This window comes from Eleutherodactylus coqui, chromosome 3 (assembly GCF_035609145.1).
Source record: "Eleutherodactylus coqui strain aEleCoq1 chromosome 3, aEleCoq1.hap1, whole genome shotgun sequence".
NCBI classification, from domain to species: domain Eukaryota; kingdom Metazoa; phylum Chordata; class Amphibia; order Anura; family Eleutherodactylidae; genus Eleutherodactylus; species Eleutherodactylus coqui.
Window position 1 is genome coordinate 132,872,655 of NC_089839.1, and position 19,234 is coordinate 132,891,888.

Below are 19,234 nucleotides of genomic sequence, written 5' to 3' on the forward strand. Positions count from 1 at the left end.
CGTCCATCAGCTGGGCCATCATGGGATACAGGAACTGTGGTGGGCAAGTGCTGTTGACTGTTCACCACACGCTGTCCTGTTTCTGCTGCTCCCATATTAGTCCATTTATTCTTTTCTTCCTTGCTGGCTTGTAACTGTAAAAGTCTTTAGCATATCAAAGTCCAAATTTTTGTCAATGTCCAAAGTTTTTTACCACTGACTCATGCTGTCAGTATCTTTCTTCTTTCTTCCACGGCTTGGGGGCCGCTGCCTTTGCTGCGCTGTCAGCGAGGGTGTCGTCTCTCGCCTCTCCAGTGTAAGAATCGGTGCGAACTCTCAACTTTGTCAGGTAGAAGTAGGGCCTCCATGCGACTCTGTACCGCTGCACCATTCTCAATTGGTTGTCCTGCTAAGGTAAAAAAACTGTCTGGCCTTCCATATTGGGCCGTAATCATGAGTTATGCCAAATGCATACCAGGAGTCAGTGTAAAGGGTTGCCGTCTTACCTCTCACCACTCTACTCGCCTCAGTGAGGGCCTTCAATTCCGCTTCTTGTACTGTGACATGCGGAGGCAGAGCTTCTGCTTCTAGGACATCTTGTTGTGTGACCACTGCATATCCGATGTGGAGTCATCAGTCCTCACCCTGGTACCATCTGCAAAAAGCTCAACATATGCATTATCAACAGAGGTCTTGATAACTGTTTGCATACCTGCAGTTTCTTACTGTATTAGTACTAAATAATCGTGCTGATGTTCTATTTCACATGGCTCGGAATCTTGTTATCTTATTTCATTTATTTATTTATTTTTTTCAAACCCAATAGCTGATCTACAACACCTAGATCATCTATGACCCAGATCACCTCTGCCTCCCCCCTTTTGAACCGGAATACTCAATGGAAAAAGAGTCATTGCGTTCAAACTAGTAAACCAAGAGGCACAAAAACAAGCACTTTGTAGGTCAAGATGACATTGTATGCAGCGAAGTCTGAGCGAAAATATCCTTTAGATTTTTTTTTTTTCCTTTCAGGTCGCAGTTAGCATTTTTTAACACAAGGGGGCGCCACACAATTCAAATTTTACGTCACCCAGTGTAATAGTACTTCAGGGGAAGTCCAGCGTTTAGCTTTTACTCTCCTGTCGGAATATAATTATAGCTTCAGTGTTAACTGACACTAGAATATACAAAAGACTTAAAGAAAAACTAAAGAATACGGATGAATTAACATCCTACTCTGGGCAATTCAATCCCTCTTTCTTCACATAAAAAGTTAAATTACTTCACCAAATTGCGTGAAAAAGTTTGCTGGGTGACTATAGGGAAATTATTTCATCTGTAGGAGCCTTCCATAACATCATCTGTCTGAGCATCCATTGGAGAAGCGGGCAGTGGAAAACAGAGCCCCTGGGAACATGAGAGAGCGTCCCCTGTCATGTATTCCTGGTCTCTGCCCCCCATGCATCAACTCCAATCTTCCATGCACTATAAACCAGCTTAGTCATCTACTATGTCCCAAGCTGCATCTTCACAAAGGTTTGTTTCCCTGAACTTATCACACATCCAAAGTGGCCACATCTTGGAGCGTAACAAAGTCTGGTCAAACAAAACCTTACTTCAGACAATCATGATGTTAACACTGGATACAGTGGCATTGGGGAATATAGGCCTCCCAAATGCAGCAAAATGGCTGCCAGAGGCAGAAAGGGGCGGGGCTACAGATCTCCCAGGTGAGGCAAAATGGCCACTGGAGGAGGAAGGGGCGGGGCCAGGTCCTGTCCCGGATGGGGTGGGATCGGAAGTAACATCACACACCCTGAAATTGAGCACATGGGGGGAAGTAACTTCAGGGTGGGGGCAGGCCTCACTACATTTACTGCAGAGTCACACTATGTTGGATTGTAAACATTGCAAGCGCGGCCGCCATTACAGGGAGGGGCTGTAGTCAACACAAAGGCATTACATTGTTCATAAGCAATACACATACCCCCCTACATGCTTTCTCCTCTTCAATCTCTTAACTACGTTATACCTCCTCCTAGCAATCTAAAAACACCTTTCTTTCTGCTGGGCTTCCTGCTCATCTTCTGAAAACTTTCTACAGTCTATCTTACCTATCCATACTCATTTCTGCTTATCTGTCCATGACCTAACATTTCTTTCTGCAACTTTTCCTGGTACTTTCCCATTATTCAGTAAATTCTGCTTTCTTCAAATCCTTCCAATATAACCTCTCTTTCCCACTCAGATTACAATGCACATTAATGCTACAAAACAAAGACAAAGGCAACAGAAAGGGTTAATTGGAAAAAGCTTTCAGTTCACTCTTATCAGCAGCCCTCCCCCCAATAATAAACACTGCACATTCTTTCTATAATACCAAACAGAGGGGATTACTGGAGAATAACCACAATGGCTCAAGGTATATATCTCATCTACCTTTATAACAACCAACCTCTACTAGTAATCCGTCTGGACAGGACATTTTAGCTATACACAGAGACTGACAATTATTTTCAATGACCAAGAGTTTCTGGAGCCAGCCGTCACAAAGCACGGCTATACCTTTCCACATATGAGAACATAACACGCTCAATCATAAAGGTAAGTATACGTATCATAAATCTTCCTAACCTCACACTAGTTTTACCTAGGAGCACGTGTTACTGGCGTGTTCCCTCAGACTTAAACAGACGAGTCCGCCCTCCTGACACATTAACCCTCACAGAATTTATCTCTTGGTCTTGTATACACAATTTTTAACCGTCTCAGACATAGCAGCCACAGCATACAAAATACCCCTTAAGCAGGTTAAAACGGTGGTCTTTTCTGAGTAAGAAAGAACTATATTACCTGCCTTTCATTGATTTATCACTCTGGATCAGGAACAGGCAGAAAAGCAGTCAGAACCCAGATCACATCGGTAGATTTACATAAAGCAATCTTACCGTGTTCTGTAGATTTTCGGGCCCCTGAGTTCTGCGTGCCATCTGCCGATCTCTGTATTTTTCCAAAATGAAAGAAATCAAAATCTCTTAACTCGGTCCACCCAGGAGACGCCACTGATCTGGATTATGATTTTCTCCAGCAGGCTTCAGGGTATTTTGTCGCTTCCGAATTGTATCATGTGCACACGTTGTGGAGCAAATTAGACACAAGCTATCAGCCTCATATCCAAATGGCTCTCTGCCCAGAAACAGCCAGACAGGGACTTTTATTGTACAGACACACAATGGGCGTGCAACAGGTTACATCAGTAACATATAGGATTCTCATTTGTCGGATCATATAGAATCCCCCCTCCTTCCTGCCCACCTTCTCTCAAGTCCAATGTATAAGCAAGTCTTTGTCTCACAAACATGTGCTCGAACCTGAAAGTGAAAGTAGATATCTCTTTGTTGAAGAAGATCCTGTGTGGGGGATGGGGAGGACTGGGAAAACACTCAAGATGAATACATAAGCAATAACATAACACTGTGATTTAACTCTTTCCTTATGCAGCAGAGTTTCACATTAGGCTGAAGTCACAAAACACACATAATACGTCTAGTGCAAATCGATAGACATTTTACACCAACCAATCATCATGTCTATCACATGATCAAGCCAATTGTTTTTTCCAAAGCTTTATTGATTTACCTACATGTCACAACAAATGCTGGAAGTGGTCCCTGTTCATTTTATATGCACCTCTCGGCATACAGTTTGGCTGATATTGCCTGCAGCTCTTCAGCAGTGATGCTGCGGATTGTGTTTGTGATGTTTTCCTTGATTTTACGCAGATTATTGGCATACACTTTCTGCTTTAAATTTCCACACAGATAAAAGCTGTATGTTGACAAGTCTGGGGAACGTGGTGACCATAACCCTTTGCTCACAGTTTGCTCTTTTGTAAAGAGTTCATGAACTTATGCCAGTGAGTCAAGGGAGTTGTGGCATGTTGCCCCATCTTGTTAGAAAAAGAGGTATATTCTTTCTTCTTATGTTAGTTGGTCATAAAACTTTTCGGACATGTCCAAATAAATCGATGTATTCAGAGTTTATTAGAGTTGATTAGAAAAATGAGTCGTTTACTCGTGTTCCTGACACTGGGCACCAAACACCAATTTTCTGATGGTGCAGCCGTGTTTCAGGAGTCAGGTGGGGATTTTCAGTAGACCACTATCTCATATTCTGTGAATTCACATGACCTGATAAATGAAATGCTTTGGGTTGATGAGTCATAATTTGAAATATTTGACTGTAATGGAAGGCGGTTTGTTTGCTGAAGGGCTGCAGAGCGATATAATGAGTGTCTGTAGGCAATGGTGAAGCATAGTGGAGTTCCTTGCAAGTTTGGAGCTGCATATCAACAAATGAAGTTGGGAATTTGGTCAGGATTAATGGTGTCCTAAATGCTGAATAATAAGGACAAATACTTTATCCATCATGCACTACCATTAGGGATTCACCTGATTTGGCTCGAAATGTATTCTGCAGCAGGGCAATGACCCAAAACATATAGCCAATGTTATTAGGAACCATCTTCAGCGTAGAGAAGAACAATAAGTCCTGGAAGTGATGATATGGCCTTTACAGAGCCCAAAATTGAGTCTGTCTGGGATGACACGAAAAGACAGAAGGATTTGAGCAAACCTACACCCACAGAAGATCCGTGGTTGGTTCTCCAAGATGTCTGGAATATCCTCCCTGCCGATTTCCATCAGAAGCTATGCGTAAATGTACCTAGAAGAATTTATACTGCTTTCAAGTTGAAAGTTGGTCACACAAAATATTGATTTAATTAAGGGTACTTGTACACAGACTTTTTTCTGTCCGATTTTCGAACTTAAAAGTCTCTCCAAAAATTGTACCAATTTATTTGAATGGTTGTATGCAGCTGGGCTTTTTTTTTTTTTTTAATACTCGGATGAATAGTCTGAGTAAAAAGAAAGATTGCAGCATGTTGTATTCTTGTCTGATTTTCACCCGAGAACAGCACATGTCAATGTGCATTGTTCAGTACATTGGACAGCACACGGACAAGATGTCTGTGTGCTGACCAATCCAAGTTGCACCTGAGAATCTCGGACACAACTTTTTTTTTAGTCCGTGCGCATGCACTCATAGATTTCTCTTTTGTTCATTCACTTTGCAATTTTGTTAATTGCCAAAAATAAACTATTAATAATTCTATTTTAGAAAGCATTCATAATTTGCAGCATTTTCCACACCTTCCTAAAACTATTGTACAGTAGTGTGTGTGTGTGTATATATATATGTATACTTATAAATATCACCATAGGCTATCACTCGTGGCCGAGCATGATTGCCTTCCAAGTATAGGGGCTTAGCGGTGGGTCCGTAGGTGACTATAGAGACCTATTTTTGATCTTCAGTAGAGATCAACGAGCATACTCGCTAAGACAAACTACTTCAGCGAGTAGGTCCTTATTTGAGTACCTGCCCGCTCGCCTCTAAAGATTCGGCTGCCGGCGCCGGTGACAGGTGAGTTGCGGGAGTGAGCAGGGAGGAGGGGGGGGGGGGAAGAGAGAGATCTTCCCTCCGTTCCTCCCCGCTCTCCCCCGCGGGCAGCCGAATCTTTAGAGATGAGCGGTCAGGTACTCGAATAAGGCACTACTCGCTCGAGTAGTTTGCCTTAGCGAGTATGCTTGCTCATCTCTAATCTTCAGGTTCTTTCACAGTTGGGATATCTGTTTCCCAGTGCAAGATGATCCCAACAAGCGTTGGCTTGACGTTTTTCCTCTTAATATGTTTCTCTTTTTCACCACAATTTGTGCCTCTTCAAAATTCACAGTTCTGTTGGTAACGGCTGACCCCAAAATTGAGAACTTGAGGGCCAAGGCTTTCCAGTTCTCGATGTCTATGCCACACTTTTTAAGGTTAGCTTAAGCCCATCTTTAAATCTCTTTTGCTGTCTACCCATATTCCGTTTTCCATTCTTGAGTTGAGAGTATAGTAGTTGCTTTGGGATACGATAGTCGGGCATTCACACAACGTGGCCAGTCCAGCAAAATTGATGGTGAAGGATCATTGCTTCAATGTTGGTGGTCTTTGCTTCTTCCAGAATGCAGACATTTGTCCGCCGTTCTTCCCAAGAGATTTGCAGGATTTTTCGAAGGCATGATGAAATTGTTCCAGAAGTTGAGAGTGATGTTTGTAGACGGTCCACGTTTCATAGGCATATAACAAGGTTGGAAGATCAATAGCTTTATAAACAAGCATCTTGGTGTCCCTACGAATGTTCTGGTCCTAAGCCACTCTCTGCTTCACTCAAAAAAAAGTTGCAGTCGCAGAGTGTTGTATTTCAGCGTCAATGTTAGCTTATGTGGAGAGGTGGCTGCCAAGGTAGCGGAAATGGTCAACATTTTCTAACATTACACCATTAAGATGCATTTCTGGCATCGCAGAAGGATTAGTTGGTGCCTGCTGATAGGGCACTTTGATTTTCTTGATGTTCAGTGAGAGACCAAGCCTTTCGTATGCTTCTGCAAAGATGTTTAAAGTTGCTTGTAGATCTTTTTCTGAATGAGCGCAGACTATGTTATCAGCATATTGGAGTTCTGCAGCCGACGCTTTTGTGACCTTACGATAGATAATTTCCACGCCTGTGGGAAGCTTCCCATCAACAAGGTGCAGTATCATAGCTATAAAGATAGAAAATAAATTTGGGGCAATGAGACAGCCCTGTTTGATGCCTGACTCTACCTTAAATGGGTTATTTTGGGAGCCATCACTGTCCACGACCGTTGCCATCATGTCATCATGAAGGAGCCGGAGCATGTTCACGAATTTACTAGGGCATCCGATTTTTTTTGGAGGATAGTCCAAAGAGCATTGCAGTTCACTGTGTCGAATGTCTTTGCTAGGTCAAAGTCCACAGTCTGTTCTTTCCCCCTTTTTGAAAAGAGGGATAATAGTGGTGTCCTTAAAGTCTGCTGGGATTTTCTTGGTTGCCCACACTTTTTCAATCAGCTGGGGGAGTTGTTGTGGTGTCAGGTTCACCCTCTTTAAAGATTTGAGCAGGGATGCCATCAGGTCCGCTGCCTTTGTTATTTTTTAATTGGCTGATGGCTTTGCTGACTTCCTCCAAGCTGGGCAGTGCTGCAAGCTTGGCCCTGAGTTCTTGTTGTGGGATTTGCAAGAAAGCCTCTTCAGCTACATTAGAACTGTGGTTAAGGAGGTTATGATAGTGCTCTTTCCAACATAGTGAAGTTTATTTTTTTGTCCTTTAGAAGCTTGGTTCCATCTGATGAACGTAGAGTGTATATGCCATGATTTGTTGGGCCATAGATGACCTTTGTGACTTTAAAGAAACCTTGTGCATTATGGATATCTGCAAAATGTTTGATTTCTTGAGCCTTTTTTGCCCACTAGATGTACTTTAGTTCTTTGGACCTCATTTTTTGCACTAGTGTTGATCTTTTCACTAGGAACACAGTCGGTGTCTCTATGCCTTATTTGGAAGGCTTTCCTTTTCTTAAAGATTAGTTGTTGGATCTTGTTATCATTTTCATCAAACCAGTCTTGATGTTTCCTAGTTTGGTATCCAATGATTTCTTTACAGGCTCTAATAATGGTGATCTTCAGTTTATTCCAATGTTCCTCAACATTTTCAGGGTATTCCATGGATGGATGATGCTTGTATGTTGTTTGGAGAAGGATTCGTTTAGAGGGCTCTTGAAGGGCTTGAATGTTCATCTGATCTTTCTGCCTTGGAGTCTGCGTTTGGGGGCGACCTTGATGGCCATTGTAGAACAAATTAACCTGTGATCTGTCCAGCAATCATCAGTGCCTGTCATGGCTCTTGTGAGAAGTACATCACGGTAGTCTCTGGCACATATAATTACATAGTCTAAGAGGTGCTAATGTTTTGACCGGGGGTGCTTCCATGATGTCTTAACCTTGTTTTTCTGGTGGAAGAGCTAGTTGGTGATAGCAAGGTTATGTTCTGCACATTTGGTAAGAAGTAGAATGCCATTCGAGTTGCTGTTTCCAACTCCGTTGTTCTCCTATAGTCCCTGGCCACAGGTCGAAGTCTTGTCCAGCTCTTGCATTAAAATCACCCAGGAGGATGGTGTCCAGCTGACAGTAAAATTTTTCCTTGATGTCTTCGTTAGCATCTAAAGTTGGTGCATAAGCACTTATGATAGATGCCTGCTGATTTTTGGCAAGATTAATTTGGAGAGTTGAGAGTTGTTTGTTAATGCCGATGGGTGCTTCAGACAGATACTTCACCAGGTCATTTTTAATTGAAAAGCCAACTCCGTGTATTCTTCATTCTTTTTCAGGCAGGCCATTCCAAAAGAAGGTGTAGCCTCCTTTTTCTTCCTTCAGCTGTCCCTCTCCTGCTCTCTGGGTCTCTTGGAGCGCTGCTATATCAATGTTAAAGCGCCTCAGCTCCCTTGCTGCAATAGCAGTTCTGCGTTCAGGGAGGGTGTTCATTGTCTACTTTGTCTAATAGTGTCCGAATGTTCCATGTTCCGAAGTTAACTTTTTCTTTTTAGACCACAAGGTGGTGACCCCTCTGGATGCAGTACTCCAGTCAGGAAAGAAAGAGGCAGACTATGTTTAGGGCACCTTTTCTAGCCCCCTCACCATGTTGGGTAAGCAGAGTGGGTCCTAAATAGGGCTGCTTAGTTGTGGATACAGTTGCCGAACTGCTCAGCTGCCTCGACCCCTCAGTCGATAGAACGACTGAATCTATATCCACCGCCCACGTGGTAGTCTGTCACTAGGGGCTTCCAGATTTCACAGTCCTGCCCCCGGCGCCACTCGCTGATCGCCATGGGAAGTTTTCATTTTCTCAGAAGATGCCTGTGCGTGAATTTGATTTATGTGTGGAGATCACTACACACCCGATCAACACTCAGTCTGCACAGAATGAGGTTCACATCCAGTGGCATGGTTAACCCAACGACCAGTGGCTTCTCATCTTTTGCAGCCTTCCTCCGCCTTTACAGGAGTTGTAACATGTACCATGTTATCATCCGCCTGCTCCGCTGTTGAGGACTTCAGATTGTGCTTAGTCTGGTTCCTCCCCTGTGGCCTTACTGCATATATATATACAGAGTTTAGTCACATTATTATGATCACTAGCTAATAAATAGAGTAACCACAGTGTGCTGGTAGGTTGTCTCGGGTATGTGGAGCCATCTTGACTGCAGTGCATTCCACAGTTGCTGGATGGTGGATGATACACAAAGCGAACACTACATTTCAGGTGGTCCCACTACTGCTCAATTAGGTTCAAGTCTACGGAACAAGGCGGCTAAAGAAGTACTTGGAAGTCCTGGTTATATTCTTCCAACCATTGCCGGATATTTCTAGGTATGTGACATGTCTCATTGTCTTGCTAGTGTATCCCATCTGCCCCAGGGAAAACAAACATTATGTATGGGTGTACATGATCTGTAAGTATGGCTCCATAACCAAATCTGTTCTGGGTCGCCCACATAGATGAGCGGGTCCAGAGAATGCCACAAAATAATTCCCCAGATCATAACACTGCCGCTACCAACTTGTGTTCATCCAGCAATGACATTTCTCACTTGACACGCCAATGTTCACCCATTCCATGGAGTAGAAAAAGTGATTAATCGAAGAAGGCAACCTTTTGACAATCAGCTCTGGTCCTATTCTGATACAGCTGTGCAAATTGAAGCCTTTTGTTCCACTACATTTTTGTTAGCATGTTCTAGTGATCATCTGTTTGCTTCGGAGCCCCATACGTAGTAGGTAGAGATGAGCGAGCGTACTCGGAAAAGCACTACTCGCTCGAGTAATTTGCTTTATCCGAGTATCGCTGTGCTCGTCCCTGAAGATTCAGGTGCTGCTGTGGCTGACAGGTGAGTCGCAGCGGGGAGCAGGGGAGAGCGGGCGGGAGAGAGGGAGAGAAAGATCTCCCCTCCGTTCCTCCCCGCTCCCCTGCAGCTCCCCGCTCCGTGCCGGCACCCGAATCTTCAGGGACGAGCACAACGATACTCGGATAAAGCAAATTACTCGAGCGAGTAGTGCTTTTCCGAGTATGCTCGCTCATCTCTAGTAGTAAGGCTTGCTGAACTGTTTCAGACACACGTCTGGTCAACCCCTGATTTATTTTCACGGTGATCCACTCCACTGTAGCATATTGGTTGGCACTCGTGCACCTTCATAGCTGATGTGCACCTTCCACATCAATGGCACACAGCGCTTCGCAGTTTCCATGTTGGTTATTCTCAGTGGTGCTATTTGTCCCTCTCACGATATACTTTCACCACAGCAATACTTTGATAAAAGTATTGGGACACTCATCAATCCTGTGCTGTAAGGTGGTGGAATGTCACCTAAGCACCCAATCAGTACGGGACATTGCAGGGCTTTTGGACCTTCCAAAGTTCACTTTTGGCAATATTATTTGGAAATGGAAAACATCTGGGGTGTGTGTGTGTGCGCGTGCGTGCATGTGTGCTGACCGTTTAAACTGACAGAACATGACACTGACAGATAACCTTGTATAAGCTGTGAAGGCAACACGCACATCGTCTGTGTAAACAGGAGGTCTTGCAAGCCTGCAAGCCATTGGAACATCCATTAGCATCAGAACCATTCATAGGGAACTGCATGTGAAGGGTTACCATGGACGAGTGGCTGCACACATGCCCAATATCACAGCAATGAATGCGCAGAGATGCCTGTAATGGTGCTCGCAGTGTCGTTCTTGGATTGTAAATGAGTGGAAGAGTTATGGACCTCTGATTCAGAGTACATGATCTTCCAATCGAATGGCTGCATGTGGGAGTGGCGCTTGCCTGGAGAACATTCGATCATTCCAATAGTGAAGTTTGCAAGAGGTTCTGTTGTTGGTGTTGGGGTGTGTGCTGGGAAGGACAGAAAAATGTGAATAAAATATTTCATCACCTATGTGTGCCCCGATACTTTTTGTTAACATAAGGTAGATGAAGCTTATGAACATGAGATGCCCTCATTCATGAAGTATCCCAAGGGGAACTGCAGTGCCATTTTTTAAGAGAAAAGAGATAAACTGTAGAAAAACATATATTCTTACATATTATTTTGGAGATCTGCTCTAGTTTTTCTCATCTCAACCACTAGTCTCAAAAGGATATTATCATAAGAAGTGTGCAAGCCCTGTACATATTTTAAAATACTGAGGCTGAAATAGATCATCTTATATTGTAAATTCATGACATTTTTACATTAAATATTTAAATCAACTTATAACTTGCATGAAAATAAATAAGTAAAACGTTTCCCATATGTTAAAGCATAGCTGAGCTTTCAGGTGACTGCAGAATAAGCAGTCGTGTGTATAGGAGGAGTAGACCTGACATGACTTTCATTTTTCACAAGTTTTCACCTCCTACAGGCTGCATTTCTAATTATCAGTTTTTCCTGAGCAAGTTGGTACAGACTAGCTGCTATAATGTTTTCCATACACTGCACAGAAGATGAGATTCTGCAACCCCATCACCATCTCTCATATGCAGAGAAATAGAAGCACCATGGAAGACATGATAGAGCAGTAATGAGCAATCTAGATGTCAAATAATAAAACACTATTAGCTGCAGCAGCATCTCTGCAACTTTCTGCTTTTCTCTTTCTGCTCCTTCTCTATTCTTTATAAACTTCTATGGGCAGCGTATAATCTGATAGTCAGTGAGCTGTTAGCCCATCTTTTTTGCGAAGGCAGATTTTAAGTTTTTTAGAGGGAGTAAATAGTGTGATAAGGGAAGAAAGAAGCATTCTTCTATATATATAAAATTGAATGTATGCGTGTGTGTGTCTGTTTGTTCTTTATGCGCTACTACACCATTCATCTGATCGCCATGAAACTTTATGAAGTTGTTGCGTACACTCCTGGGAAGATTACTGGCATAGTACATCTATCCTATGATAAATGGCGCGCGTGCGAGCGTCATCGACAGTTACGCCCCCCACATAGATCGTTCGATTTCCATCATTACCACTAATTCTCTCACTTCCCGATGTCCTAGAAACATGAAATTTGGCACGAGCATTGATTGTCATAAATAGGAAAAGCTAATGAGTCCCAACTCGATTATTCAATTCTAAGCGCCAAAGAATTAGCGTCCAAATTTTACGTACAGAATCTAATTTTCTCACTTCCCAATGTAATTAAAACTTGAAATTTGGCACAAGCATTGATTATGTCATAAATAGGAAAAGCTAATGGGTCCCAACTCGATTATTAAATTCTAAGCGCAAAAGAATTAACGTCCAAATTTTACGTACGGAATCTAATTCTCTCACTTCCTGATGTCATCTATATATATATAAAAACGTCTGTCTGTCTGTCCTTTATGCATTACTACACCATTCATCCAATCGCCATGAAACTTTGGGAAGTTGTTGAGTACACTCCTGGGAAGATTACTGGCATAGTACATCTATTCTACAATAGGTGGCGCGTGTGCGAGCATCGTCGACAATTATGCCCCCCAGACAAAGATCGTTTGATTTCCATTTCAAGCACGAAAGCAAAAGGCATTACCAGCAACGGGATGCGTGTTCAACTACAAAATGATGCATCCACCGAACGTTTCGCAAGACAATTGCTGGATATTGAGAATGCTGAGGTAAAATGAAAGCTGTGCTGTGATTGGTTGCTATATATTATACTGCTGAGGCAACATGAAAGCTGTGCTGTGATTGGTTGCTATATATTATACTGCTGAGGCAACATGAAAGCTGTGCTGTGATTGGTTGATACTTATACTACTCAGGTTACATGAAAGCTGTGCTGTGATTGGTTGCTACTTCTTATACTACTGAAGTTACATGAAAGCTGTACTGTGATTGGTTGCTATATATTATACCGCTGAGGTAAAATGAATGCTGCGCTGTGATTGGTTGCTATTTTTTATATTGCTGAGGCAGAATAAAAGTTGCGCTGTGATTGGTTGTTATTTCTCTTTCTGCTGAGGTAACATGAAAGCTGCGCTGTGATTGGGTGTTATATATTATAAAGCTGAGGTAACATGAAAGCTGCGCTGTGATTGGGTGTTATATATTATAAAGCTGAGGTAACATGTAAGCTGCGCTGCGATTGGTTGTTATCTAGATATATAAAAATGAATGTATGTATGTCTGTCTTCGCAGCAACGCGCGACGGGTAAGCTAGTCTGTAATAAAATATACTACAGAGTTTCTAATAAATTCCTGTACTAGTGATATGTGCAACGTTTGTTGAAAGTTTAGTGACTTTATTTAAGCCTTTGACCTTGTAGAGGGGATGGCTGTACCAGCCTAGCTACACCATATTTTTTGCCAGCAACATTTTTTAAAATCTGTACATGCACATAACACCAGTGCGAAGCACGACATTTACACTTGTTTTTATTCATATTTTATCAGGAGATTATTTAGTTATATTTCATGAGGAAAATCTGTTCACATTTAGTAAAATCCAGGAGCTCTGAAAATGTATTGTGTTTTTTTTAATTAAAATGTATGCGCAAATTGTTTACATATGTAATGCAGGTACTTGTGGATTATCTGTCACCACTTTAATATATACCATTTGACGCCATCTTGCAGGATATTGCAGCATTTATATCACCTGAATAATATTGTAAATATTTATGTTTTGGAGAAATAAATGTAGCTTGCAAATTTTCAGTATTTTATTGTTGATTTTATCTATTTATCGCAAAAGTAAAACGCGCTCCCCAACTGCAGCACACTAGACATGCTGCCCTATGCCTCATCCTTCGCATTCACATCTGCTGTAATGTACTCTCTTGTATCTGATGTAGAGGCAGAGATTCTAGGGGCTTATTCACTGCAACTCATCTGATTAATGTGTAATGAGGAAAGCTGTCCTCCAAGCCTTTCCTAGATAAAAGCCTTCTCCACTACCCACAGTTTTTGGCACTAATATGTGACTTCTATCTGGATCCATGCTGTGACTGTCTGAATGCTGCTAGAAGTTAGAAGTTAGTTTCAGGCAAAAGTAATACAGACGCATTTGAACTCCCTTATTATGCTTGCAAACTCTTCCCCAGAGGTGGCTCTAATAACCTCTAATAGCAAGGCAAGTCTCTATGATGACTTTATTTCTAGTCATTAGACCTGCGCTTAGATGGAGCTTTGCAAGCAAAATATGGAAGTGAAAAAGTGCCAGTATTAGGCCTCATGTCCACGGGCAAAAGAAGAATTAAAATCCGCAGTGGATTTTAACTCTTCTCCTGCCCGCGGATCCGCATCCCATAGGGATGCATTGACCACCCGCGGGTAGATAAATACCCGCGGATGGTCAATAAAAGTGATTTTTTTAAAAATGGAGCATGAAAAAATCTGGACCATGCTCCATTTTCGTGCGGGTCTCGGGCTTCTATTGAAGCCTATGGAAGCCGTCCGGATCCGCAGGAGACCAAAATTGGAATTTACTCACCTGCTCCGGATCTTCCCTTCGCCGCGGCTTCATCTTCTCTCCGTCGCGGCCGGATCTTTTTTCTTCGGGCCGGCGCATGCGCGGGGCACGCAACCGACGTGCCCTGCGCATCCGCCGAGCCGAAGAAAGAAGATCCGGCCGCGACGGAGAGAAGATGAAGCCGCGGCGAAGGGAAGATCCGGAGCGGGCGAGAGGTGAGTTAATTCTTATTTTCAGCGCTCATGTCCGCGGGGGGACATGAGGAGGACATGAGGGGGACATGAGGAGGGACCCGCTACGGATTCTCCATGGAGAATCCGTAACAGGCCTGATTTTCCCCGTGGACATGAGGTCTTACTGTTTGAAGTAGTTTTGTTGCCTTTTTACTTTAAGGCCCCTTTCACATAAGCATTTGCCCCCATTGAGATTTTGTTTTGTCTCTGTTCAGTTTTTAGATCAGAGAAACAGAATGTAAACTAAAATCAACATTTGGTTTTTTTTTCCCATTGACAACAATTTGCTTCAGCCCGTTAAGTTTTTTTTACTGGGACATCTTCTGTTGTACTTTTTGTTTCAGTAAAGCACTGAAACAGAACGGAGCTCAAGCCAACTGAAAGCATTCCATTTCTATGAAAACCAATATGAAAAAAAAGGTTTAGTACCGTGTTAGCCAGTAGAGTAAAATATGATTGTTCTCAGTGAGAGAAACCAGGTAATCTTGTAGATATGATAGCTTTTAATAACTAACAAAAATACATGATGTAATAGCGAGCTTTCGGGCTCTTATTATTGACTCTCTATTAGGATAAAATGAAACTGGTTTGGATGGGACACAATTATAACATACAAATGCAGAGGAGAGGGGGAGATCCATTTATATTTATGGGGAAAAAAAACTAAAAACGTTTATTTCAGTTGATGGGCGGGTTCACACATCCTTTTTGCCTTTCAGTCATAATTTTAATCTCTCTGTTCTTTTTTTTTCTGAGCAGAAAAATGGAATTACAACTGAAATAAACGGATCCATTTTTCCCCATTGATTTTAGTGGGCTTCCAAATAACCGGAAGGCGTTCCGTTTGCTTTTTTTCTGTTTAATTTCCTTTTTTTTAAACAAATAATGCAGTCTGCAGCTTTATTTGTGCACTTAAATAAAGGAAACTGAATGGAAGCAACCAGAAAGCTTTCCGTTTGCCTTCCCTTATTTATTTTTTTTGAAAACCCTTTGAAATCAAACAATCTCTTAATTTCATTCTTAATTCCATTTTTCTGTTCATAAAACAGAACAGAGAAATGGAATTATTACTGAAAGGCAAAACACACGCCTGAACTCGCCTTTAATTCAATCTCTCTGCTTCAAAATAATTGAACAGATAATGTAGGCTCAGTGGAGGCAAAACACTCGTACAGCGGAGAAGTAGATCATTTGTAGCAGCAACTGATTGGTCAGCATGCACAATGACGTGTTTTTCTTCTGTGTAGTAATATTTTCGTATGACCCTACTGTATCTCTTAATTTATTTTGGGACCCATTTCCTTTTCGGCTGCGCACGTCTGTTGCTGTATTAACATTCCTGTCAATATAACTGACTTCAGTTCTATGTTTAATAGGTTAGTGACTTCACTTGGAGTCATGATGGCACTCAAGCTTTGATATCGTACCGAGACGGATTTGTGCTTGTGGGCTCAGTGAGTGGTCAACGACATTGGTCCTCAGAGATAAATCTGGAGAGTCAAATCACTTGTGGAATTTGGACACCGGACGACCAACAGGTATAGTTGCTCAAATGAATGACAAATATATTTATTAAATTTGTGAACTATATTCAACTGATGTGGCTTTAATGTTTAATTAAAAAAGGCACACCAAATAGCATAATAATGAGGTACCACAGAGGTCCGTATTGAAGTGGTCACCATTACTAGTGGGGTGCCACAGAGGTTAGTTTTGGAGGGGTTACTACTGAGATACAACAGAGGATCAGTATTGGAGGGGTCACAGTTACTAGTGGAGTACCACAGGGAGCAGCATTGGAGGGGTCACCATTACTAGTGGGGTACAACAGTGGTCAGTAATGGAAATGGGGTAGCACAGGGGGCAGTATTGGAGGGGTTACTAGTGGGGTACCACAGGGGGGCGGTTTTGGGCCCTATTCTTATCAATATATTTATTATCAGTATTATCAGTATAACCTAGTAGAAGGATTGTGCAATAAAATATCTATATTTGCAGATGATACAAAACTATGTAAAGATATTTGCACAAGAGAGAACAGAATGTGGTTGCAAATAGATCTGAATAAGTTCGTGGTTAGAACAGTAGCAAATGCGATTTAAGACTGATAAATATAAGGTTCTGCACATGGGCAGAGGAAATATATGTCACCATTACAAACTAAATGGGAAACCACTGGGAAACACTGACATGGAAAAGGGTTAGGGGATTTTAGATACCTGTATTTAATTTTGTTTAACTGGAGCAACCAGTGTCAGGCAGCTGCTGCCAAAGCAAATAGGATCATGGGGTGCATCAAAAGAGGTCCAGGGGTGCATGACAAGAACCTTGTTCTTCCTCTTTACAAGTCACTGGTCAGACCACAAATAAGCCCTCATACAGCGACTTCGATGGATAAATAAAGAAGTTACGATTTTTTAAAAGGGAGGAGGAAAAAACAAAAATGGAAAAAAGCAAAAAGACTCCGTCACTAAGGGGTTTTGTTGCATATTTCGTAGCAAATAAACTGTGGCCCTTATCTTAGTATGGCTTATTGAAGTAAATGCCTTGTCAACTATTGCTAGAATTTTCTACACTGCATAGAAAAAATGAAAGTAACATTGTTCCTGTGGGCAACAAGAATTCATGTTCTGTGAGACAATGATGACTCACAACCCCCTGCTGAAATTAGTGTGAAAACTGATTTCTATTTTAGTTAACACTAAACAAGAGGATGAAAGGGGGTGATTATTCTTCAGTTATGACTAATACCTTGCAGTATGAGTATCGGGCCACAAGATCATGTATCATTGTCATGTAATTGAACAGCTATCTCAGAATTAGATAGCTATCTCAGTCATTATGTTTGCTGCCTTGAATTGGGGGATCATAGCTGCTTCCATTACAGGTGATCCATGGGGTTGGAGGGGGATAATGTACAAATGCCAATATAGTTGTAGGCATTAAATCAACACTTGTCACTTATCTTGTGAATAGCTGCTAAATGTCTGATATTTGAGGGTTTCACCAATAGGACTTCCACAGATCACAGGAATATAGGTTTTGTGGTTGAACATGTGAACTGTGTTTCCATTCATGGTCTATAGGACTGATGGAGCTAGTCAAGCACGGTGCTCAGGTATCTGTGTCAATGTCATAGCCTTTGAATTTGACAACATAACAACAAATATGAAAATCTTACCAATATAGCACCCCCATACCTCTCTAGTACAGTCAATGTCCTCAAGTTCAGCCGACTTTCATCTAATGTGTATAGGCACTTTTAAGGAATTATCAGGAGAAATATTCAGGGTTAGGGTGACTACACACTACAGTTTGTTTTTTTCACAGCGAAATTTGCAGCGTTTTTTTTCTGCAGGGGTCTATGGGACCTGTAATGTTAAAATCGCAATTTACCGCAAAATCACAATTACATTACAAGTCCCATAGACCCCTGCAGAAAAAAGAACACTGTGAATTTCGCAGTGAAAAAAAACTGTAGTGGGTAGTCACCCTGATTATTAATGATCTTCCTGATGTTAAACCGCACATTTAGTAATACTTAGATACATAACACAATTGACTAATGAAATGGCTTTTGTGATGCCTACTTCCAGATTATGCATGGTGGGTGATAAAGGTGGCATGTAGACTTTTAACACTTCTTCAGAGAAAAGAAAAACAAGGTTTAAGGTTCGGGGAACATGGAGGCCAAGGAGGAAATTTACTATGGTTACCACCTGCATGGCCAATCCATCTTTTTGGCAGTTGCCGCTAACTTCTGACCTCATTGTGACAATGGGGGGAGGTGTCCAGTTCTGTTGGGATTCTCTGTTCCCTCTGCGGCAGACGACATATCTGTAGGACGCCCAGGTACAATATTCTTGTGATTGTTTCCTCATAAATAAAGAAGGAGTCGGACACTTTTCTGTAGGTTACTGCACAAAACACATTCACCTTGGGGGAGTCGTCCATACCCTCCACATAAATGGGTGGGTTTTCCCTTCCCTAGATTTTGACGTTGCGTTTGTTGCACGAAAGTTGGAAGAAGGCTTCGTCACTAAACACTAAAGAATCCATGAAACCATTGCTTTCCATTCGAGTTTGCATACTCTCACAGAAAGACTGCCACCGCACGTTGTCATCCGGTTTCAGGGCTGGTAACAATTGCAGTCGGTAGAGATCACATCGTAAATGTTTCTTCACATTCTTCCACAAAGCCGGTTGTGGGACATGCAATTATCTGCTTGCTCTTAAAGGAGATGTCCCGCGCCGAAACGGGTTTTTTTTTTTTTAAACCCCCCCCCCCCGTTCGGCGCGAGACAACCCCGATGCAGGGGTTAAAAAAACAAACAGCACAGCGCTTACCTGAATCCCGGCGGTCCGGCGTCTTCATACTCACCTGCTGAAGATGGCCGCCGGGATCCTCTATCTTCATGGACCGCAGGGCTTCTGTGCGGTCCATTGCCGATTCCAGCCTCCTGATTGGCTGGAATCGGCACGTGACGGGGCGGAGCTACACGGAGCTACACGGAGCCCCATAGAGAAGAGGAGAAGACCCGGACTGCGCAAGCGCGGCTAATTTGGCCATCGGAGGGCGAAAATTAGTCGGCACCATGGAGACGAGGACGCCAGCAACGGAGCAGG

General features: G+C 42.3%; 1 protein-coding gene across 2 annotated transcripts in view; it reads left to right on the forward strand.

The window, feature by feature from the left end:
* The window catches only part of TULP4 (TUB like protein 4), a 248,843-nt gene that overhangs the window by 119,136 nt on the left and 110,473 nt on the right, over positions 1-19,234 (forward strand). For both annotated transcript variants that reach the window (XM_066596090.1, XM_066596091.1), the window contains exon 4: positions 15,985-16,146. In XM_066596090.1, the coding sequence (XP_066452187.1) occupies positions 15,985-16,146 (162 nt within the window). The remainder of the gene's footprint in view (positions 1-15,984; positions 16,147-19,234) is intronic.